Genomic DNA, 21,376 nt, shown 5'->3' with positions numbered 1-21,376 from the left:
AAAGCACACTGAAGATTGAGTGCCAATGTAAGACACCAAAATCATTTCTCCACAGGGCCTCTGCCATAACCATAACCACCCTCATCTAGGGTCAATTATGAGCATTATCACTTTTAGAAACATGTCCACCATTCCTCCTAAATTGCTCCCTCCCCTTGCAAATGGCCCTAAATTCATTAAATTACAGAGGGGAAGTAAGAGAAGAGAAAAGGAAAATAAAACATAACCTTTTATTTTCTCAGGCACACAAGTGATTTAGGATACCAATTATCAAGAGATTTTACTGATTTACCTTTAGAATTATCTATTTTAAACCTTTAGCTACCTTAGAAAATAGTTTACAGCAATCACTTTGCCATTCAGAAGTACCAAGTTATAATTCAGTTGCTGAATCAGTTAACAGTTTATAGTCAACATATGCGAGGTTACTGGAATTCCTTAGTTTTAAATATCCTGTGGAACAAGTTTTCCACTTCTTTTAAGTTTTTCAGGTTAAAGACATGACCACTAAAAAAGTATATCCTAAGCAGTTTATTATTAACAAAATTAGCAATGTAAAATTTAAAAACCAACTAGTGTTACTCTGACGACCCATTCTGGTACACTAAGTGGCTTGTGTTTGAAACAAAATTCCATCACTGAAGTCAATAACTTAGTATCATTATTCCTGAGGTCCTCATTAAACCTCTCTTTTCCTCTGCACATGGTGACTGGTTTTGAACAGCATGGATTTACCATGTACCTCAGAATTTACCTGTATCAACCTAGCATATACATAGCAACTTTCAGCATTCTAAAGACAGTCCTACAACTGTAGATGTACATAAGCCACAGCACCCTTCCTAAGACCAGTTCCAATCAGCGTTGCACATTAACAAACGCATACTGGTATATGCTAATAGTCTCCACCACTTAGCTCAGTTAGAGCAATGGTAAATCAGAGTAGATACTGAATTCTATAGCTTCTCAAGGAAGGAAATGCTTTATAGTCATAAGCTTGACCTGATCATGGGAAAGTCTTCTTAGAAAGGTTTGCACTGGTTACAAAGTACATACAAGGAGAGTATGGCTGGCTCTGAACAAATCCACAAACTCACTTCTGAACATAAACTCAAAATATACATTCTAACGACAGAGATTTGGTTCTATTATTTTCACAAACCAAAGTATAGATTTCAAGTTATTTCACAAATCACATGATCAAATGAAAATGGACATGAAAACATGTAGTAAATTATTATGTACATGTTTTTAAAAGGGGATGTTGCTGTTTAAAAATAATTCACAAGACAAAACTTGGCAAAGAGTAAACAAAATCATTAATAATAAACCAGAAAATGTGGAAAACTAAGAAAAAGGTCCAAAGAATTAAAAACAGCACATATCTTTCAAAAGGTTTGAAACAAGTGTTTTGCGAGCTTTTAAAAATAAGCATAAAGCAACTTTAACTGTACTTTAAATGATTTGAGAATCCAAATCTTAAATGATTTGAGAAATAAAAAAAATCCAATATATATATATTATTTATATATATGTAAATATATATATTTAAGAAATCCAATATATAATATATATATTAATATATACTCTATGACTGGAGGCAATATTAGGGCAACATAAAAAGGATCCTATAGAAATTTGTTGCTGCCAGAAATCTGGCATGTGGGATTAAAGATGGAATGAATATAACATTGTATATGTTTTGTCAATACAGCATGTTTTGTACAATTTATAGACAGCACATATATTAATAAAAAAACAGCAACCGAATGCAGCTATCAAACAGCATGACTATAAGGGATAACAGTTTATGTGTAGGCTGGAAACAATGAACAAAAGGAAAACTGCAGTTTTAGATTAATGTTTTAAAAATAGTACATCCATACTATTTTAAGTAAAAATGGATGATTTTATTATATAAAATCATGTTGGCAGAATATAGAAAAGTTACTTCTCTTTTACCTTTACATATTTAAGTACTAAGCAAAATGCAACAGTTGGAAAAACTCATGACAAACTACCAATAGTTTTTCATTTGGCAAAATTATTCAAGTTACAAAATGCCAAAGTAAATAAATGCACTTCAAAATACATGAAGTGTAATACAAGTGTATGAAAGTAGTGATCTTAAATTATTAATTTCTTTATAAAAAAACTAAACAAACAGAAAGCACAAGATAGTTTTAAGTTAGACAAGAATAAATCAAATCATTGTTTATTAGGATAATTAAACTAATTATTAAAGAAACGAAACAATTAATTAGGATTTAAAAAAAGAATAACATTTCAATGGTATTTTTCTATCAATAAAAGAAGGAAAGATTTGTAGGTCAGTTGACTGCTATAGACCCAGGTCCCTATAAAATCATCTGGACTATACCAAAAGAACTTGGTATAGACATAAAAACAAACTTCACTGTTATTCAAAGGTGAGAAAACTTATTCATTATGAAGGAAAGGGAAATAATTATACCTGCAACAGGGCAAAAATTTATATACTAAAATGATTAAATGTATCCGTAGCATAAAATTAAAATAATTGCTTCTAAATAATTCTTTTGCACTTTAGTAAATCAGGGTAAAGATTTTACCCTAATGAAAAGGCAAATGGGAGGTCTCTGATAAGGTGGCACCTTCATAGCTAAAAAACAGATACATACCAGAAAATCTGCATTCATATCAATAATCTCCACTGTAAAATAAACTAATCATTAAGATCACAATTAAGCTACTTTAAAAATATAAGGTGATAAATGAATGTCATATGAATCATATACCAAATTATTATATTCTATACACATAAGTACTATTAATAAATACACTCAATTCATTCTACAGGAAAAAGAACTGAGACTTAATTTCACATTTCAGAATTCCTGAGTCTTATCAGAGGAAAACAAGTACCAAAAAACAAACAAAATAAGCCTACTCTATAGTAGGGCAAATATATAATACAAATCTGGGCATCAAGATAACATTACTTACAGTTGTAAAGCTGAAGACTATGGGGACAAATATATATGTACTTCAACAGAATTATAAACCTGATTTTAAAGCTTAATTTTTTAGATAGGCATTTTGATCAAACAAGGCCATCAGAGTGACATCTTCAGTGATTGTAAGCCCACCACTTTAAAGGAATAACATCTTTATTTCAAAGCCTAATAATGAATACAAAAAGAAAAGAAGTTTATTTTAATAAAATTTTCAGTAAGACTGTAATAGGACAGCCCTTTGATGGAAGACCTAAGGAGGCTAAAGCCAATGATGTGAAATTAGAACACAAGTTCTAATTTGAGCCACTACGCATTAAATAATTTCCCTTTCGCTTTGCATATTACACAGCAAAAATAAAAAAGGTATCTTAAGAGCACTTCAGTCCCACAATGTAGGATTTAAACTTGTGTGTATAGGTGTAACAATTTGATCCTTGCAAAAATACATTTAAACAAAAGTTCATGTCTATTTTCTAACTAGCAAGGAAAAGGAAAGCAAAGTAGTTCCAACTAAAACATTAAAAAAAAACAAAACATCATTTATCCTTTCTGGAAACACTACAAAAGCAAAGAACATCCAATAATATTATACATTTAAAATTGCATACTTTTACTCATTTTTATAAGCAGGAAAGACACATACAACTATTCATAGTCTTTATAAATGAAGACACTAAACAGAAAAATATTTGGATTATTTTTCTGTTCGTAAGTACTCATAAAGAAAATGACAAAAAAAAAAAAAACAAACAACCCAAAACCTAAAGTGCAGACTTATAGACCACTAAGGGCATAATAAATGATAAAGAGCTGCAGCCAAAGGTGCATCGACATTTACACTTACATATCCAGAAAATGATTCCTGTTTTTAAAAACTGTGCAATTTAAAAACTAGTCATTTGTGTGTGTGTGTGTGTGTGCCATAAGACAATTAAAACTTGCATCTCTGCCCAGTAGTAAGGGAACTGCTAGATCTTGGACAGCACACTAGGCTCTTGACAATTACACATTTCATTAGAATTATACAATATTGATTCCATCTCCAGAAAATGTTAGGGTCCTCTTGTAGAATGAAGAGCCACTGATATTTGGTTGATTGCCTTTAACCAGAGAGGTTTTCAGTTCCATTTCGCAAGCTACAATAGCTGCATTCAATTCCACTTGAGCTCGATGAACTACATAAAACATGAGGCCTATACTTATAATAATCTGTGAATAAAAATAAAAATTACAGTTAACAATATTTTATATAGTAAAAAGGGAGAACTTTCTAAGCCAATAAATGTCATCTTAGAAATACTGCAAACAGGATATTTATAATAATCTGTGAATAAAAATAAAACATTACAGTTAGCAATGTTTTACATAGTAAAAAGGCAGAACATTTCCAAGCCAATAAATATCGTCAGAAATGTTTCAAAGAGGGCAGTTTTCAAATACAGTAAGGTAACATTTTTAAATAGTTTACACAAAGGTGTCATTTATTTCTTGTCTGCTGGGTGTGGAGGGCCAACATCTACACAGTGTTCATAACAGTGTCAGGTTAACACAAAGCAAGCATATATCCCTTTTAGTCCATATTAAATGATGTTTGTTTGATGTCAAGCTTCTTTCTTTGTATCAAAAAGTTTCCTTCAATGAATAAAAAAATATATATTTCTACAATAAAGTTGGCTAAACTTTGTTAATGTAATTCATGTAGTATTACTTCTGTGCAAAACTATAAATGTCTGTAGGTATTTTTAAGTTGACTTAGAAACACTACTATTTGCAAATGACCTACCTGGTACAGCTGAAATGAAAAATATTAAAACACTTGAAAAATGAAATGCCAATAAGCTTTAAAAGAAATTAACAAGAGACTGTGAACATGAAGTTGTCTACACTTTTCAAAATAAAAACACAGAAACGTGATAAGGGGAAAAATTCCAGTAAAAGGAACAGAAAAAGCACCAAGGCTCTAGTCTCAGTTCAGCCGCTCACTTAGTGATCTGATTTCAAGTAAGCGCCTGGGAACCACGTGGGCTTCTCCCGCTGTCCAGAAGCTGTGCTCCCTCTGTACTTAAAACATTCTACAGACAATTCAGCTCAATGACTGTCTAAGCAGTCTACATCTTCTAAATGATATTTATTCCAAAGTTCATTTGTAAAGCAGTTCTTCAGGGTTTAGAGCAAAATATTCTCAGTAGATGTTTAATGTTTCAGCATGCTTTCAAAAGCTGCTCTAAGCATAGTGATCCTGAAATACAATACTGTTTCAATTAAGCCTACCTATATTTTTATGGGAGAAATACTCCAGGTACAAATGTTGAGGGTGGAGGGGGAAGGTGGTGACCTACCTCACACTGATGGTGAGGCAGGTTAAGGAGATGAAGGAATCTGGAACTTGTACAAGGGATGTACATTAAGTGAGTACCCATTACTCAATACAATTCTAAGCAAAGTAGTTATTTTATCTTATTTTTTATGCTCCAGGAGACAAAGATAATTAATTTTCACCCATAGTTAACATTTTTCTTTCTTTAATGTTACTATAGTTGATTTACAGTGTCGTGTTAGTTTCAGGTGTCTACTCATTCTCTTTTAGATTCTTTTCTCACATAGGTTATCACAGAATACTGAGTAGTTTCCTGTGCTGTACAGTAGGTCCTTGGCTGGTTCTCTACCTTATACAGAGCAGTGTTTGTGTGTTCATCCCAAGCTCCTGATTTATCCTCTACTCATCTCTTTTGTAACTGTAAGTTTGTTTTCAATGTCTGTAAGTCTGTTTCCATTTTGTAAATAAGTTTATTTGTATCTTTTTTTAAAAATTAAATTCCACATAGGAATATCAGAGAAGGCAATGGCACCCCACTCCAGTACTCTTGCCTGGAAAATCCCATGGATGGAGGAGCCTGGTGGGCTGCAGCCCATGGGGTCGCTAAGAGTAGGACACAACTGAGCGACTTCACTTTCACTCTTCACTTTCATGCATTGGAGAAGGAAATGGCAACCCACTCCAGTGTTCTTGCCTGGAGAATCCCAGGGACGGGGGAGCCTGGTGGGCCATGGTCCATGGGGTCGCACAGAGTCAGACGTGATAGAAGCGACTTAGCACGCATGTTGTTCTGTGTAGTGGCTGCACCAATTTACATTCCCAGCAACACTGCAGAAGGGTTCCCTTCAAATCAGTTATTTTAAACGTAGGCCTTTAAATCTTGCCATTGTTCTCTAGTATGTTATCTCTCTGGAAAATATAAGTTATACTTATTGAACACCCTAAGTCTGATACTATGTGGATGGTAATACCATAAAAAGAGATGGAAAAATGTTAGTTAGTTACCTAGTTGGGAGAGGGTGTGAATGAGATGCTAAGTTCTGCTCTGGATATGCTGAATTTGAGGTGCCAATTAGATATCCAAAGCAATTCAGTGAATAGGTCTAAAGGTATGGAAAGAAGACTAAGCTGAAGACGCATATTAGGGAGTCCTCACAATGTCCTTAATAATAGTAGCCACTATAGTAACTGCATTTGCCAAGAAGAAAAGTTTTCAGAGTGAGACTAAAAAGCTTTGGCTAGAGTCTTGAGGAGGACCAAGTTAGGAGTAGAAGGAGGAGGTGCTGATAAATGAGCCAGGAAAACAGTGAAAAAGCTCAAGATAGTGGTGTCAAAGAAGCTAAGAGAAGAAAACATTTTTAAAAAGCATAGTTGTGAGTCTTAGCTTGCTAAGATGAGAACTAGAAAGTGTATCTGATTTACAGAAGGTTAGTGATGAAAGCTCGAGGGAAGGATTTGGCAAGGCCATAGAAAGTAAGTTTACAACTAGTGAGAAAGTTTTTCAGGTTCCCCGCAAGGGTGAATTGGCTCATCTTTACATGGGATTTTCTCCAGATGTCTTTCTGGAGCCCAGGGGTTGGAAATTTATACTGACTCTTCCTAACAGCCCAGTGAAGTGTTAAAATAATACAAAACAAAACAAAACCTTTTTACAAAGTTTCCCTACTAAAACAAAAGAATCAAACATAAGTAGAAAGACAGCCTTATACAAGAAAGTGATTTCTTCCACTGTTAACTGAAAAGCAGGCCAAGAGTATAAGCAGAACATAAGGTTAGGAGATTCCATAGCTGTAAATTGAGGGGTTTCCCATTTGAAGGCTTTTGATTTTTCTGTTAAGCAAGAAAGGTAATCTGTTGTGAATGAAGAAGGAAGTTGGGGCAGGAGGAAGAATTTGTGAGGGGAGTGAGGATAAGTTTGAAAGTCATAAGGAAAATGGGGAAATGGGAAGACGAAGGGAACAGAATATACAGCAGTGTTGAGAAACCAGCTGAACGCTTGCAACCATGAATTAAATATCACCAGTCTACTTAGATGCATTACTTCCCCAAAAGAGCAGGTGCAAGAGCAGATCAAAACTTGGATTTATCCAGGATTGGGTTTTGGTTGATGAGTACACACAAAAATATATGGAAAAGACTAAGTTGACAAACCATGGAATCTATGTTGGATTTCAGTACAATGAAGAGTTGTGCCTTCCTCTGAATATCTATGTGGTACTGCTCTAATGTTAATGGACACTCTGGATTCTCTTTCGGTGGCTTAGGTGGCTATACTGGGAGGCAAATTTGTGGCTTACTTCTACCAAGTATGAGGAAGCTTATGATACTAACCCTTTCATGGATCATAGCTCTATCATGGCAAAGGGGCTTGTGTAACTCAATAAAGCTATGAGCCATGCCATGCAGGGCCTCTCAAGATGATGGATGACAGTGAAGAGTACTACTGTCCACTGGAGCAGGAAATAGCAAACCACTCCAGTATTCTTGCCAGGAGAACCCCATAAACAGTATGAAAAGACAAAAAGATACAAAACGAAAGATGAGCTCCCAGGGTTTGAAGGTGTCCAGTATGCTACTGGGGAAGAGTAAAGGGCAATGAAATAGCTCCAGAAAGACTTAAGAGGCTGGCCAAAGCAGAAACGATGCTCAGCTGTGGATGTGTCTGGTGGTGAAAGTAAAGTCCAACACAATAAAGAACAATATTGCACATGAACTTCAAATGTTTTTTGACCCTGTGAACTGTAGCCCATCAAGCTCCTCTGTGCATGGAAGTTTTCAGGCAAGAATCCTGCAGTGGGCAGCCATTCCCTTCTCCAGGGGACCTACTTCACCCAAGGATTAAGCCTGGGTTGCATGCGCTGCAGGCAGATTTTTTTTGTTCTACTGTGGGCAAGAATCCCTTAGAAGACATGAAGTAGCCCTCATAGTCAACAAAATAGTCCAAAATGCAGTACTGTGGTGCAGTTTCAAAAACAACAGAATTGTCTCGGTTTGTTTCCATGGCAAACCATTCAACATCACAGCAATCAAAGTCTATGCCCCAATCACTGAGGCTGAAGAAGCTGAAGTTGACCAGTTCTATGAACACCTACAACACCTTCTAGAATTAACACTAAAAAAGATGTCCTTTTCATCATAAGGGATTAGAATGCAAAAGCAGGAAGTCAAGACATTTGAAGAAATAGGCAAGGTTGGCCTTGGAGTACAAAATGAAGTAGGACAAAGGCGAACAGAGTTCTGTGAAGAGAACTCGCTGGTCACAGCACACACACTTTCCACAACCCAAAAGACAATTCTACATTTGGACATCATGAGACGGTCAATACCAGAATCAGACTAAATATGTTTTTTGTAGCCAAAGATGCAGAAGCTCTATACAGTCAGCAAAAACAGGACCTGGAGCTGACTGTGGCTCAGATCATGAGTTCCTTATTGCAAAACTCAGGGTTGAATTGAAGAAAAGTAGAGAAAACCACTAGGCCATTCAAGTATGACCTAAATCAAATCCCTCATGATTATATACTGGTGGTAGTGAATAGACTCAAGGCATCAGATCTGGCAGAGTGCTTGAAGAACTATGGACAGAGGTTGGTGACACTGTATAGGAGGCAGTATCCAAAACCATCCCAAAGAAAAAGAAATGCAAGAAGGCAAAGTGGTTGTCTGGGGAGGCTTTACAAATTGCTGAAGAAAGAAGAGAAGCAAAAGCAAAAGAAGAAAGGGAAAGATATACCCATCTGAATGCAGAGTTCCAGATAATAGCAGCGAGAGATAATGAAATCACTCAGTCATGTCCGACTCTTTGTCGACCCCATGCACCAGGCTCCTCCGTCCATGGGATTCTCCAGGCAAGAGTACTAGAGTGGGGTGCCATTTCCTTCTCCAGGGGATATTCCCGACCCAGGGATTGAACCCAGGTCTCCCCACCTTGCAGGCAGATGCTTTATCCTCTGAGCCACCAGGGAAGCCAGCAGGAGAGATAAGACCCCCTTAAATGAAGAGTGCAAAGAAACAGAGGAAAATAACAGCATCAGAAAGACTAGAGATCTCTTCAGGAAAACTGGAGATATCCAGGGAACATTTCATGCAAAGATGGACACAATAAAGGACAGAAATGGTAAGGTCCTAACAAAAGCAGAAGAAATTAAGAAGAGAATTAGACAAAAAAGGTCTTAATGACTTGGATAACCATGATGGTGTGATCACTCACCTAGAGCCAGACATCCTGGAATATGAAGTCATGTAAGCCTTAGGAAGCACTACTATGAACAATCTACTGGAGGTGATGGAATTCCAGCTGAGTGATTTAAAATCCTGAAAGGTTTTAGACTGAGTGCTGTTCAAATGTTGCATTCAATATGTCAGCAAATTTTGAAAACTCAGCAGTGGCTACTCTCAGGACTGGAAAAGGTCAGTTTTCATTCCAATCCTGAGGAAGGGCAATGCCAGACAGTGTTCTACCTACTGTACAATTGTGTTTATGTCACAGGACAGCAAGGTTATGCTCAAAATTCTTCACTTTAGGCTAAAGCAGTATATGAACTGAAAACTTCCAGATGTATAAGCCGGGTTTCGAAGAGGCAGAGGAACCAGAGATCAAATTGCCAACATTCACTGGATCATGGAGAAAGCAAGGGAGGAGCTCCAGAGATAGGTTTATTTCTGCTTCACTGACTATGCTAAAGCCTTTGATTGTGTGGCTCAGAACAAACCATGGAAAATTCTTAGATGGGAGTACCAGACTACCTTACTCATTTCCTGTGAAACCTGTATGTGGGTCAAGAAGCAACAATGAGATCTCCTGCGTGAGCATAAAAAATCACAACTATGTTTTGAACAATCATTGACAAAAGGATGCTGGAATCCCTCAAAGAAAGGTACCCCATGTCCAACGGAGAAGCTGTAACGAGATGGTAGGAGGGGCACAATCACAATGAAATCAAACTCCCACAACCACCAGGCAGATGACCCTCAAACTGGAGAACAATAATACCAAAGAAGTTCCCACACAGCTGTGAAAGTTCTAGGCCCAGATCAGGATTCCCAGCCTGGGCATCTGGGAAATGGACTAGGAGATGCCAGGGAATCTGACATTGAAGGCCTGTGGGATCTGACTGCAGGTCTTCCACAGGACTGGGGAAACAGAGACTCGGCTCTTGGAGGGCACAAACAAACCTTGTGTTCACCAGGACCAAGAACAAAGGAGCAGTGACCCTACAAGACACTGAGCCAGACCTACCCGGGAGTATCTGAGGGTCTCCTGAGGTGGGGGTCGGCAGGGGCTCACCGCGGGGATGAGGGCACTGGCGGTGGCAGTCATGAGAGGTGCTCCTTGGTAGCGTTAAGTCCTCTTGGAAATCACCATTAGCCTTACCACAGACCCTGCAGACTCCAGGGCTGGGTCACCTTGGGCCAAACAACTAACAGGGAGGGAGTACAGCCTCACTCAGGAGCAGACAACTGTATTAAAGGTTTACTAAGCAGGCTCTGCCCACCAGAGCAAGACCCAGATTTCCTACAGCCAGTCCCTCCCATAAGGAAGTTTGCAGAATCCTCTTAACCTCATCCACCAAAGGGCAGACTGAGGAAGCAAGAATTACAGTCCTGCGGGTACAGAATGAGAAACACAATCATAGAAAGCTAATTAAAATGAAAAGAATTAGGATTACATCCCAGATGAAGGAACAAGATAAATTCCCAGAAAACAGCTGAATGAAGTGGAGTTAGGCAACCTTATAGAAAAAGAATTCAGGATAGTGATAATGAGGATGATCCAGGATCTCAGAAAAGAATGGAGAAAATGCAAGAAATGTTTACCAAAGACCTAGAAGAACTCAAGAACAAACACAGAGATGAATAATACACTAGAAGGATTTAATAGCAGAATAACTGATGCAGAAGAACAGATAAGTGATGTTGAGGATAGAATGGTGGAAATCTTGCTGCAAAAAAGAATATAGAAAAAATAATAAAAAGAAATGATGACAGCCTAGCCTAAGAGACCTCTGGGACAACATTAAACATACCAACATTCACATTATAGGTGTTCCACAAGGAGAAGAGAAAGATATAGGACCAGAGATAATATCTGAAGAGATAACAGTGGAAAACTTCCCTAACAAGGGAAAAGAAATAGTCAACAAATCCAGGAAGCACAGAGTTCCAGGTAGGATAAACCCAAGGAGGAACACATGAAGACACATAGTAATCAAAAATTAAAGATAAAGATAAAATATTAAAAGCTATAAGGGAAAAATAATAAAATATACAAGGGAACTCCTGTAAGGTTATCAGTTGATTTCTCAAAAGAAATTCTACAAGCCAGAAGGGAATGATACAATATGTTCAAAGTGATGAAAGGGAAGAACCTACAACCCAGAATACTCTACCCAGAAAGACTCTCATTCAGATCTAATAGAGAAATCAAAAGCCTTACAGACAAAAGTTAAGAGAATTGAGCAACACTAAACCAGCTTTACAACAAATGCTAAAGAACTTCTTTAGTCAGCAAACAAGAGAATGAAAAGCCTTACAAAAAATAAACCCAAAATCAATTAAGAAAATGGTAATAGGGTCATACATATCAATAATTACCTTAATGTAAATGGACTAAATGCACCAACCAAAAGACATAAACCGGCTGGGTAGATAAAAAAACAAGACCCAATATACACAGCTGTCTACAAGAGACCCACCTCAGATCTAGGAACGGTTACAAACTGAAAGTATGGAGATGAGAAGAAAGTATTCCACGCTAATGGAAATCGTAAGAAAGCTGATGTAGCAATACTCATATCAGACAAAACATACTTTATAAAAAGATGGTTATAAGAGACAAAGGACATTACATAATGATCAAGGGTTCAATCCAAGAAGATTTAACAATTATAAATACCTATATATGTACCCGGAGAAGGCAATGGCACCCCACTCCAGTAATTTTGCCTAGAAAATCCCATGGACAGAGGAGCCTGGTAGGCTGCAGTCCATGGGGTCGCTAGAGTCGGACATGACTGAGCGACTTCACTTTCACTTTTCACTTTCATGCATTGGAGAAGGAAATGGCAACCCACTCTAGTGTTCTTGCCTGGAGAATCCCAGGGATGGGGAAGCCTGGTGGGCTGCCATCTATGGGGTTGCACAGAGTTGGACACGACTGACGTGATGCAGCAGCATATATGCACCCAACATAGGATCACCTCAATATGTAAGGCAAATATTAACAACCATAAGGGGAGACACTAACAGTAACACAATCATAGTGCAGGACTTTAATAACCCACTTTCATCAATGGACTGATCATCTGGACAGAAAACTAACAAGGAATCAAAGGGCTTAAATGACACTTCAGATGAGCTGGGCTTTTTTTGATCTTTATAGAGCATTCCATCCCAAAGCAGCAGACTACACATTTTTCTCAAGTGCAAAGGCATATTCTCCAGGACTGATCACAAGCTGGGCCACATGGCAAGTGTTAGTAAATTTAAGAAAATCAAAATCAAGCATCTTGTCTGATCAAAATGCTGAGACTAGAAATAAACTATATAAAAAAAATCTAAAAAAACAAAACACATGGTAGCTAAACAATATGCTACAAAACAACCAAAGGATCACCAAAGAAATCAAAGTGGAAATAAAAAATACCTAGAGACAAATGAAAACAAAAGCATAACACTTCAATACTTATGGGAAGCAGCAAAAGCCATTCTAAGAGAGAAGTTTACAGCAATACAATCTTACCTCCAGAAACAAGAAAAATCTCAAGTAAACTATGTAACATTACACCTAAAACAACCAGAGAAAGAAAAAACAAAATCTAAAGTTACTAGAAGTAAAAAAATCATAAAGATTAGAACAGAAATAGATGAAATAGAGAAAAAGAAAACTGCAAAGATCAATGAAACTAAAAGCTGGTTCTTTGAAAAAATAAACAAAATTGGTAAACTTTTAGTCAGACTCATCAAGAAAAAAAGGGAGTTGACTCAAATCAATAAAATAAGAAATGAAAAAGGAGAAGTTACAACTGATTCCATAGAAAAGCAAGTGTCACAAGAAACTACTATGGGCCAATAAATTGGACAATCTGGAAGAAACAGACAAATTCTCAGAAAGGCACAATCTTCCTAGACTGAACCTGGGAGAAACAGAAAATATGAACAGACTAATCACAAGTGCTAAAACTGAAACTATGATTAAAAACCTCCCAAAAAACCAAAAGCCCAGGACCTGACAGCTTCACAGGTGAATTTTACCAAACATTTAGAGAAGAGTTGACACCTACCCTTCTGAAACTGTTCCAAACAACTGCAGAGGAAGGAAAACTTCCAAACTCATTTTGTGAGGCCACCATCACCCTGATACCAAAAGCAGACAAAGATACCTTCAAAAGAAGAAATTTACAGGCTTGTATCACTGTTGAATATAGATGCAAAAATCCTCAACAAGATAATAGCAATCCATATTAAACAATACATTAAAATACATGGTCAAGTGGGATTCATCCCCGGGATGCAAGGATTTTTCAACATCTTCAAATCAATCAATGTGATTCGCCGTATCAACAAACTGAAAAGTGAAAAACATACGATCCTCTCAATAGATGCAGAAAAGCTTTTGACAAAATTCAGCACTCATTTATGTAAAAATTCTACAAAAAGTGGGCACAGAGGGTACATACCTCAACATAATAAAGGTCATATATGAGAAACTGATAGCTAGCATCATATTCAATGGTGGAAAGCTGAAAGCATTCCCTCTATGATCAGGAACAACAGGAGGATGTCCAGTACTGCCACATTCATTCAACACAGTTTTGGAAGTCTTAGCTATAGCAATCAAAGAGGAAAAAGAAGTAAAGGGAATCCAAACTAGAAAAGAAGTTTGACCCCAAATAGTCAAAGCAATCTTGAGAAAGAAAAACAGCTCGAGGAATTAGGCTCCCTGACTTCAGACTATATTACAAAGCTACAATCATCAAAACAGTATGGTACTGGCTCAAAACTAGAAATATCGATCAGAGGAACAAGACAGAAAATCCAGAAAGGAGACAGAGTCTGGCACACTGCAGTCCAAGGGGTCTGCAAACAGCTGGATATGACTTAGCTACTGAACAACAAGAACAACATGATACTGTACTCTTTCAACCTTAACATGTGCTTCATTCTTTTTTTATTCCCCCCATGCTAATTTTCCCTTCAAGATGACATCTTTCTCCTCTCCATTTTCTTTTAAACCTTTTATTTTATATTGAAGTACAGCTGATTGACAATGTTGTGGTAGTTTCAGGAAGACAGCAAAGGGACTCTGCCATACATATCCATGTATCCACTCTCCCCCAAACTCCCCTCCGATCCAGGCTGCCACAAAATCCTGAGCAGAGTTCCTTGTTCAGAGTTCTATACTTCTTTAAGCTAAACTTAATACTCCCTGAAATAAACTATAAATAACATCAATGTATCAAATCAAGACATAAATATGCCTTCACATTTTCTTTGTGGTGGTTGCTTTTTGTAAATGTCTGGGCTAAGAAACATGTTTTTTTTTTTTCCCTTTTGTTTTGTATCCTAAGCTTAAGTTTTCCAACTCAAGCTAAAGGGTAAGAAATGAAAAAGAAGATCCTATATTTTAAGAAGTACACTGACAAATGCATGAACTATTTTGTTCTATTACAATTTTACTGATTATATGAGTAATCTACTAAGATGCATGGAAATATAAAGTATCAAATAGTGAAAATCTTCTGAAAGCTACTAATATGAGGAATTCTAATTGCAATGTCATAAAAAAATGTTTTAAATTGTTTTCAGGAAACTAGAAAAACATAAAATTACTTAAATATACTAAAAAATGTATCTGAGAATGTAGCATACATCAGAATCTTAGAGTACCTTGGGATGATTATAAACATAAATCATTAACATAGATACTACATAACACTTTGGCAATAAGGAGTTCATGATCTGAGCCATAGTCAGCTCCCAGTCAAAGAAACTAGGGAAAACCACTAGACCATTCATCTATGGCCTAAATCAAATCGCTTACGATTATACAGTAGAAGTGACAAACAGATTCAAGGGATTAGATCTGATAGGTAAAGTGCCTGAAGAACTATGGATGGAGGTTTGTGATGTTGTACAGAACACAGTGATCAAGACCATCCCCATGAAAAAGAAATGCAAAAATGCAAATGGTTGACTGAGGAGGCCTTATAAATAGTTGAGAAAAGAAGAGAAACTAAACGCAAAGGAGAAAGGAAAGATACACGCATTTGAATGAAGAGCTCCAAAGAATAGCAAGGAGAGATAAGAAAGCCTTCCTCAGTGATCAGTGTAAGGAAATAGAAGAAAACAATAGAATGGCAAAGGTTAGAAATCTCTTCAAGAAAATTAGAGATATCAAGGGAACATTTCATGCAAAGATGGGCACAATAAAGGACAGAAATGGTATGGACCTAACAGAAGCAGAAAATAAGAAGAGGTGGCAAGAATACACAGAAGAACTATACAAAAGAGATCTTCATGACCCAGATAACCACAATGGTGTGATCACTCACCTAGAGCCAGACATTCCAGAATGTGAAGTCAAGTGGGTCTTAGGATGCATCACTACAAACAAAGCTAGTGGAGACGATGGAATTCTAGTTGAGCTATTTCAAATCCTAAAAGATGATGCTGTGAAAGTGCTGCACTCAATATGCCAGCAAATTTGGAAAACTCAGCAGTGACTACAGGACTGGAAAAGGTCAGTTTTCATTCCAATCCCAAAGAAAGGCAATGCCAAAGAATGTTCCAACTACTGCACAATTGCACTCACCTCACATGCTAGCCAAGTAATGCTCAAAATTCTCCAAGCCAGGCTACAACAGTACATGAACTGTGAACTTCCAGATGTTCAAGCAGAGGAACCAGAGATCAAATTGCCAACAATCACTGGATCATCAAAAAGCAAGGGAATTCCAGAAAAACATCTACTTCTGCTTTATTGATTATACCAAAGCCTTTGACTGTGTAGATCACAACAAACTGGAAAATTCTTCAAGAGATAGGAATACTGGACCATCTTACCTGCCTCCTGAGAAATCTCTATGCAGGTCAAGAAACAACAGTTAGAACTGGATATGGAACAATGGACTGGTTCCAAATTGGGAAAGGAGTACATCAAGGCTGTATATTGTCACCCTGCTTATTTAACTTATATGCAGAGTACATCATGAGAAACGCTGGACTGGAAGAAGCACAAGCTGGAATCAAGATTGCCAGGAGAAATATCAATAACCTCAGATATGCAGATGACACCACCCTTATGGCAGAAAGTGAAGAAGAACTAAAGAGCCTCTTGATGAAAGAGAAAGAGGAGAGTGAAAAAGTTGGCTTAAAACTCAACATTCAAAAAACTAAGATCACAGCATCTGGTTCCATCACTTCATGGCAAATAGATGGGGAAACAGTGGAAACAGTGGCAGACTTTATTTTTGGGGGCTCCAAAAGCATTGCAAATGGTGACAGCAGCCATGAAATTAAACGATGCTTGCCCCTTGGAAGAAAAGCTCCGACCAACCTAGATAGCATATTAAAAAGCAGAGACATTACTTTGCCGACAAACATCCATCTAGTCAAAGCTACAGTTTTTCCAGTAGTCATGTATGGCTGTGAGAGTTGGACTATAAAGAAAGCTGAGCACCAAAGAATTGATGCTTTTGATGCTTTTGAACTGTTGTGTTGGAGAAAACTCTTGAGAGTACCTTGGACTACAAGGAGACCCAATCAGTCAATCCTAAAGGAAATCAGTCCTGAATATTCATTGGAAGGACTGATGCTGAAGCAGAAACTCCAATACTTGGGCCACCTGATGCGAAGAACTGACTCATTGGAAAAGACCCTGATGCTGGGAAAGATTGAAGGCAGGAGGAGAAGGGGACGACAGAGGATGAAATGGTTGGATGGCATCACTGACTCAATGGATGTGAGTTTGAGCAAGCTCTGGGAATTGGTGATGGACACAGCCTGGTGTGCTGCAGTCCATGGGGTTGCAAAGAGTCAGACATGACTGAGCAACTGAACTGACTGACTGACATAACTCATAGAAAGTTTAATATGTGATTAGCATGTTACATTAATAAAAATAAACCAACTATAACAAAAACTCTAAACGTAGAGCAGGTTATCTTTTAGAAAATGTAGCTGTGAAGAAAAAAACAGTAAAGGAAAATAAAAACTGATTTTCTGAATATCATAAATATTACAAAATTTATGTTAAAGCAAGTCTTCTCTGACAAGCTTATTTATAGTTTAATGTAAATATTCCTGGGCTCATTTTGTTTACTAAATTTGTACTGTCTAAGCACAAAGAAAATTACCTCTAACTTTATCATAGTATTTTTGAAACAATATAGTGCCTCAAAAACTTGAGAATAATAGCATTAAGAGTAAATCTGTAACATGATACCATATATTCAAAAGCAGTATAAATTAAAACTTACAGTTCAGGAGATCACTAAGTCAGCTATCTAACTGGTATTATCTGCTCAGTAGACTTACGAGCATGGTCTCTAGAACCAACTGCCTTTGTTCAAATCCTAATTCTACCCCTTGCACAAATTACTATCTAATGGTGTGCTGGTAAACACACACCTCTGATCTTAGGGATCAGAGGTGGCAGGCTTGATTTAGAACACTTGCCAATTTCCATAATTGTAAATACCCCCTGTCATGACCAATTTCAAGCTACCAATGTAACATTACTGAACACACAATTGGCTTTGATAATAGATAATAAGTATATACCTACTAAGGTTTTGGTAGGCATTAAATGAGCTTAAATATATGGCATATAAAGCATTCAATAAATATTAGCTATCATCATCATCACCATCTTACTAAACTATCAAAAATAATAATTTTATATTTTGGTAAATCCTAGGAATGAAATGTGTTACAAGCAAATGAAGTTTTAACTCCTTCAGCATGTAATTTAAGGCACTGAATAAATCCGCCTACTTAGCAGGATTTTCCCCCTTTATCAATCTCTTATATGAAATTATACGTACCTCAAACTATATTATAATTTGCACAGTAGTACTAATCTATTATACAAATATTATTTGAACTTGAAATAGAATAATACTTTTATACTTTATATAAAGCAATAGTTTCTAAAAAAATTTGTTCACATCAAATTGTCCTAGAAAGAAATTTACATTGCCAGTATAATAATCTAAAAAATATCAATAGAAAAGTTCAGTATCTTCAAAATTTAAAGATATAAAGTAATTAAGATTAAAAACCCAACTTCATCAAATCTCATTAAAACTACCTTTAGAAACACAGTATTAACAATAATTCATATAAATTCAGAATATTTGATTTAGTCATGATTTTAAAAATAATCACTGCAAAAAGAACCCTATTTCTGTCATTCCCTTTTTTGTGCTTAGAAAATTTTCAATAAGTGTCAATTCAGTTCTATGTATTTCCACATATTCACAAGATTAAAAATGTAAATGTCAAAATATGAAATAGTGTTGAAAGAATAATAAAAGATGTGAAAAAGAAAAAAATCAAATTATTTTCAGTGAAATTTCTTAGATTTAAACTAAGAGAAAACAAAAAAAGGCAAGCCTTGGCCTTAAACTCACCTGTAAACAAAAAACAAAATATCCACTAGCGCTTTGCTCTGCAATGACATCCTCCATGGTCCTCAGGGTGGTGCCCAGGTAAGAATTCAGGAGCTGGGTAGGAAGCAGGCCAGCTGAAGACGCCACCAGATAGTTGGGTAAGGAGAGGTCAGTGATCTAGAGGAGCATTAAACGGGATGATTCATTACCAAGTAAAACTTCAGTGTCACATAGAACTGTGCATGCAAGTCTTCCTAGCAGTTTTCTTTCAGAAGCAGAGAGAGCTGAACTACTTTTCAAAGCGTTCTGATTTTTAAACATGATTATACATGGAATATATACAGAATGTAAAAGATCTACAACGAAATTAAAGTTAAAGAAAAATTTTAACATTCTATTGCTCTGTCATTGAAAGCTGACATGTGTGACTATTGTTTTTTTCTTACACATAAATAAAAAGGTGCAGACACACACACATCACTTTGTAGAAACAGTTTTTAAAGTCTTCCTCATGTCATTAAATATTCTTCATGCTTGTTTTTGTGCTTAGTCACTCAGTCGTTTCAGACTCTTTGCGACCCCATGGACTGTAGCCCGCCAGGCTCCTCTGTCCACGAGGATTTCTCCAGGCCAGAATCCTGGAGTGGGTTGCCATGCCCTTCTCCAGGGGATCTCCCCAACCCAGGGATCGAACCCAGGTCTCCCACATTGCAGGCAGATTCTTTACCATCTGAGCCACCAGGGAAGCCCAAGAACACTGGAGTGGGTACCCTAACCCTTCTCCAGGGGATGTTACGGACCCAGGAATCAAACCGGGGTCTCCTGCACTGCAGGCAGATTCTTTACGAGCTGAGTTACCAGGGAAGCCCCTAAATATTCTTCATAAACCTAAACAGCAATGTGGTCACTGGGTTTTGAAGCCAGGTAACTCTAACTCTAAAATGACATTTAAGTACAGTCTTTGAATGTCAGTTTTTCCATCTGTAAAACGTGCGATATGTGTAAATATCTTAACAAATGCCTGGCACATGATCAGCACTCAAAAAGGTACAAAGTATCATTATACATTTATACTACATAGCACAATTTAGCCATTCTTTTCCTGTGGAACATTTAAACTGCTTCCTTAATTGTTTCTTTGTGTACATGTGACTATGTATTCTTTGGCTATTACAAATTGTTTAAAACCTGTATGAAAACCTTTGTGTATAACCTGTATGGGAGTCAGTATCTAAACTATTTCTAAACTCATGGTATTCATGCCCTTGTGTAATCCTCTGCCCTAGAGTGTGGGCTGGACCTAGAGCTTTCTTCTGGCAAATAGACTATCACATAAGTGATGAGATGTTAGTTCCAAGATTAGGTTACAAAAATAACAAGACCTCCATCTCTCCCTCAGGAAGGTAAGTTACCATGCTGTAAGTAGCTCTTTGGAGAGGTCTCTGCTACAGCAAGGAATTGATGTCTTCAGCCAAAAGCTAGTAAATGCCTAAGAGCTGCCAACGGCCACCTGAGAGCGCCTGGAAGCAGATTCTTCCTCAGTTGTGTCATAAGGTGGCTGCAGCTCTGGTCAACATCTTGAGTACTGTGAGACAACCTGAATTAGAGGCACCTAGATATTCTGTGGGCTTCCCTGGTAGCTCAGTTAGTAAAGAATCCGCCTGCAATGCAGGAGATCCAAGTTCGATTCCTGGATTGGGAAGATCCCCTAGAGAAGGGATAGGCTACCCGCTCCAATATTCTTGGGCTTCCCTTGTGGCTCAGCTGGTAAAGAATCTGACTGCAGTGTGGGAGACCTGGGTTCAATCCCTGCGTTGGGAAGATCTTCTGGAGGAGGGCATGGCAACCCACTACAGTATTCCTGCCTGGAGAATCTCCATGGACAGAGGAGCCTGGTGGGCTACAGTCCACGGGGTTGCAAAGAGCTGGACATGACTAAGCAACTAAGCACAGCATAGCTATTCTGTACAGGAATTCTCGACTGACAGAAGCTGTGAGATATTAAATGTTTATTAAGCTATACAGTCAGCAAAAACAAGACCAGGAGCTGACTGTGGCTCAGACCATGAACTCCTTATTGCCAAATTCAGACTGAAATTGAAGAAAGTAAGGAAAACCACTAGACCATTAAGGTATGACCTAAATCAAATCCCTTACAATTATACAGTGGAAGTGAGAAATAGATTTAAGGGCCTAGATCTGATAGATAGAGTGCCTGATGAACTATGGAATGAGGTTCGTGACACTGTACAGGAGACAGGGATCAAGACCATCCCCATGAAAAAGAAATGCAAAAAAGCAAAATGGCTGTCTGGGGAGGCCTTACAAATAGCTGTGAAAAGAAGAGAAGTGAAAAGCAAAGGAGAAAAGGAAAGATATAAACATCTGAATGCAGAGTTCCAAAGAATAGCAAGAAGAGATAAGAAAGCCTTCTTCAGCAATCAATGCAA

The 21,376-nt window shown here is 37.3% G+C and overlaps 1 protein-coding gene across 1 annotated transcript in view; it reads right to left on the bottom strand.

Moving 5' to 3' along the window:
- Positions 1-211: 211 nt before the first annotated feature.
- Positions 212-21,376, bottom strand: part of TMEM64 (transmembrane protein 64) — a 42,215-nt gene continuing 21,050 nt past the window's right edge. Inside the window, exons 5-7 of the mRNA XM_010862200.1 lie at positions 18,948-19,103; positions 13,596-13,694; positions 212-4,205 (exon numbers count right to left, since the gene is read on the bottom strand). Of these exons, the coding sequence (XP_010860502.1) occupies positions 4,017-4,205; positions 13,596-13,694; positions 18,948-19,103 (444 nt within the window). The 3' untranslated portion in view covers positions 212-4,016. The remainder of the gene's footprint in view (positions 4,206-13,595; positions 13,695-18,947; positions 19,104-21,376) is intronic.

Source organism: Bison bison, unplaced genomic scaffold (genome assembly GCF_000754665.1).
Source record: "Bison bison bison isolate TAMUID 2011002044 unplaced genomic scaffold, Bison_UMD1.0 scf7180017858048, whole genome shotgun sequence".
Classification (NCBI taxonomy): domain Eukaryota; kingdom Metazoa; phylum Chordata; class Mammalia; order Artiodactyla; family Bovidae; genus Bison; species Bison bison.
Note: the sequence above shows the minus strand (reverse complement) of the source record. Positions and strands in the feature narration are given on the sequence as shown.